Raw genomic sequence first — 1,450 nt, 5'->3', positions numbered from 1 at the left:
ACAGGGAGGTTCTTACCCCAGGGAAACACAAAGCATTGGGGAAGAACCAGACAGACCCTGGCAAAGCCCTGCCCAGCTCCACTGGGAGCTCCAGCTGTGCCAACTCAGCACTGTAATTGTTCTCATTAGCAATAAATGGTGTTCAGAAGGGCAGGAGGTGTTTGCTGCTGCTGGTGTCCCCAGCCCCTGAGAACTGCAAAGGAAAAAGGGATGATTTTGGTGCTGGAAAGGCTCTCTCCGAGGGGTCACGATTACCCAACATATTCTAGGTAGCTTTATGCCGCCCCTCCAGTGCAGGCTGCTCTCTGGTGTGGGTGCAGCGGTGCTGGTTGATATACCCCTTCTGGGTGAAGCTCTTTCTGCAGGCAGTACAAGTGAAAGTTTTCTCACCGGTGTGGATGCGGCGGTGAGTGAAACGATAACCCTTCTGGCTGAAGCTCTTCCCACAGTCAGAACAGGTGAACGGTTTCTCACCGGTGTGGGTGCGGTGGTGGTCAATGAGAGTGCACTTATGTCTGAGGGCCTTGCCGCACTCAGCACAGCTGAACGTCTTCTCGCCAGTGTGCACACGACGGTGCTCTGTGAGGTATACCTTCCGGGTGAAGTTCTTGCTGCAGTCGGCACAGGGGAACAGATGCTCTCTGGTGTAGATGCGGCGATGAATGGTGTGGGTGAAGCTATGTTTGAATTTCTTGCCGCAGTCCCTGCAGGTAAAGGACTTCTCAGTGCTGTGCACACTGCAGTGCTGGGTGAGGGAACACTTGCGAGTGAAGGTCTTGCCACACTCAGCGCAGCTGTATGGCCTCTCACCGGTGTGGGTGCGGCAATGCCGGATGAGATCGGAGCTCCGTTTGAGGCTCTGGCCACAGTCACCACAGACAAAGGGCCGGGGGCCAGGCTGGGGGCAGTGGTGCTTCACCTGCTCTGAGCCAGGTGGGAAGCTCTGCCCACACTCAGGGCACTGATTCAGCTGCTTGGGTGGCACAGAGGGACCTGCTCTGGCTTCATCCTCCTCTGTAAATTCCTTCTCCTCCTCATCCTGATTACCTTCATCCTCATGCTTATCCTCCTCTTCATACTCATCATCATCACAGTCATCATTCTCCTCAGCATCACCATCCTCCCTCTTGTCCTCTTTCTCCTCCTTCTCCTCTCCCTTCAGGCTGAACTTTGGCTGCTCCAACTTGATCTCTGGGTGCTTCTTCTCCTCCCAGCTTTTGTCTGGGTCCTTCTGTGAGGCCATACTGTGGCAGGAAAGGGTCACAGCAGTGAGATTTGGAACATGGGAGCACCTGAGCCCAGGATCAGAAAACCTCAGATCCTGCCTGGGTCATGACAGTCCCTGACTCCCAACACCTCTCAACACCCAGCTGGAGGAGAGAATGCAGAGGGGACCTCAAACCTTCACTTTCTGCCACAGTGTGGGCTCAGACCTCTAATACCTATACTG

The 1,450-nt window shown here is 54.8% G+C and overlaps 1 protein-coding gene across 1 annotated transcript; it reads right to left on the bottom strand.

Moving 5' to 3' along the window:
- Positions 1–265: 265 nt before the first annotated feature.
- On the bottom strand, positions 266–1,119 carry LOC104306595 (gastrula zinc finger protein XlCGF9.1). Its single transcript, XM_054170267.1, has 2 exons — positions 1,048–1,119; positions 266–859 (listed from the first exon to the last, which is right to left on the bottom strand). The coding sequence occupies exons 1-2, from the start codon at positions 1,117–1,119 to the stop codon at positions 266–268; spliced, it is 666 nt and encodes a 221-aa protein (XP_054026242.1).
- Between the last annotated feature and the right edge of the window lie 331 nt (positions 1,120–1,450).

The sequence above is a fragment of the Dryobates pubescens genome, chromosome 19 (genome assembly GCF_014839835.1).
Source record: "Dryobates pubescens isolate bDryPub1 chromosome 19, bDryPub1.pri, whole genome shotgun sequence".
Taxonomy (NCBI): domain Eukaryota; kingdom Metazoa; phylum Chordata; class Aves; order Piciformes; family Picidae; genus Dryobates; species Dryobates pubescens.
Note: the sequence above shows the minus strand (reverse complement) of the source record. Positions and strands in the feature narration are given on the sequence as shown.

Excerpts from the sequence above, each read along its gene's own strand:
- LOC104306595 (XM_054170267.1), bottom strand. The coding sequence starts at position 1,119 with ATGGTGATGCTGAGGAGAATGATGACTGTGATGATGATGAGTATGAAG. Across the intron at positions 860-1,047 it reads GGATAAGCATGAGGATGAAG|AGCCTCAAACGGAGCTCCGA; the intron begins GTAATCAGGATG and ends GACTGTGGCCAG.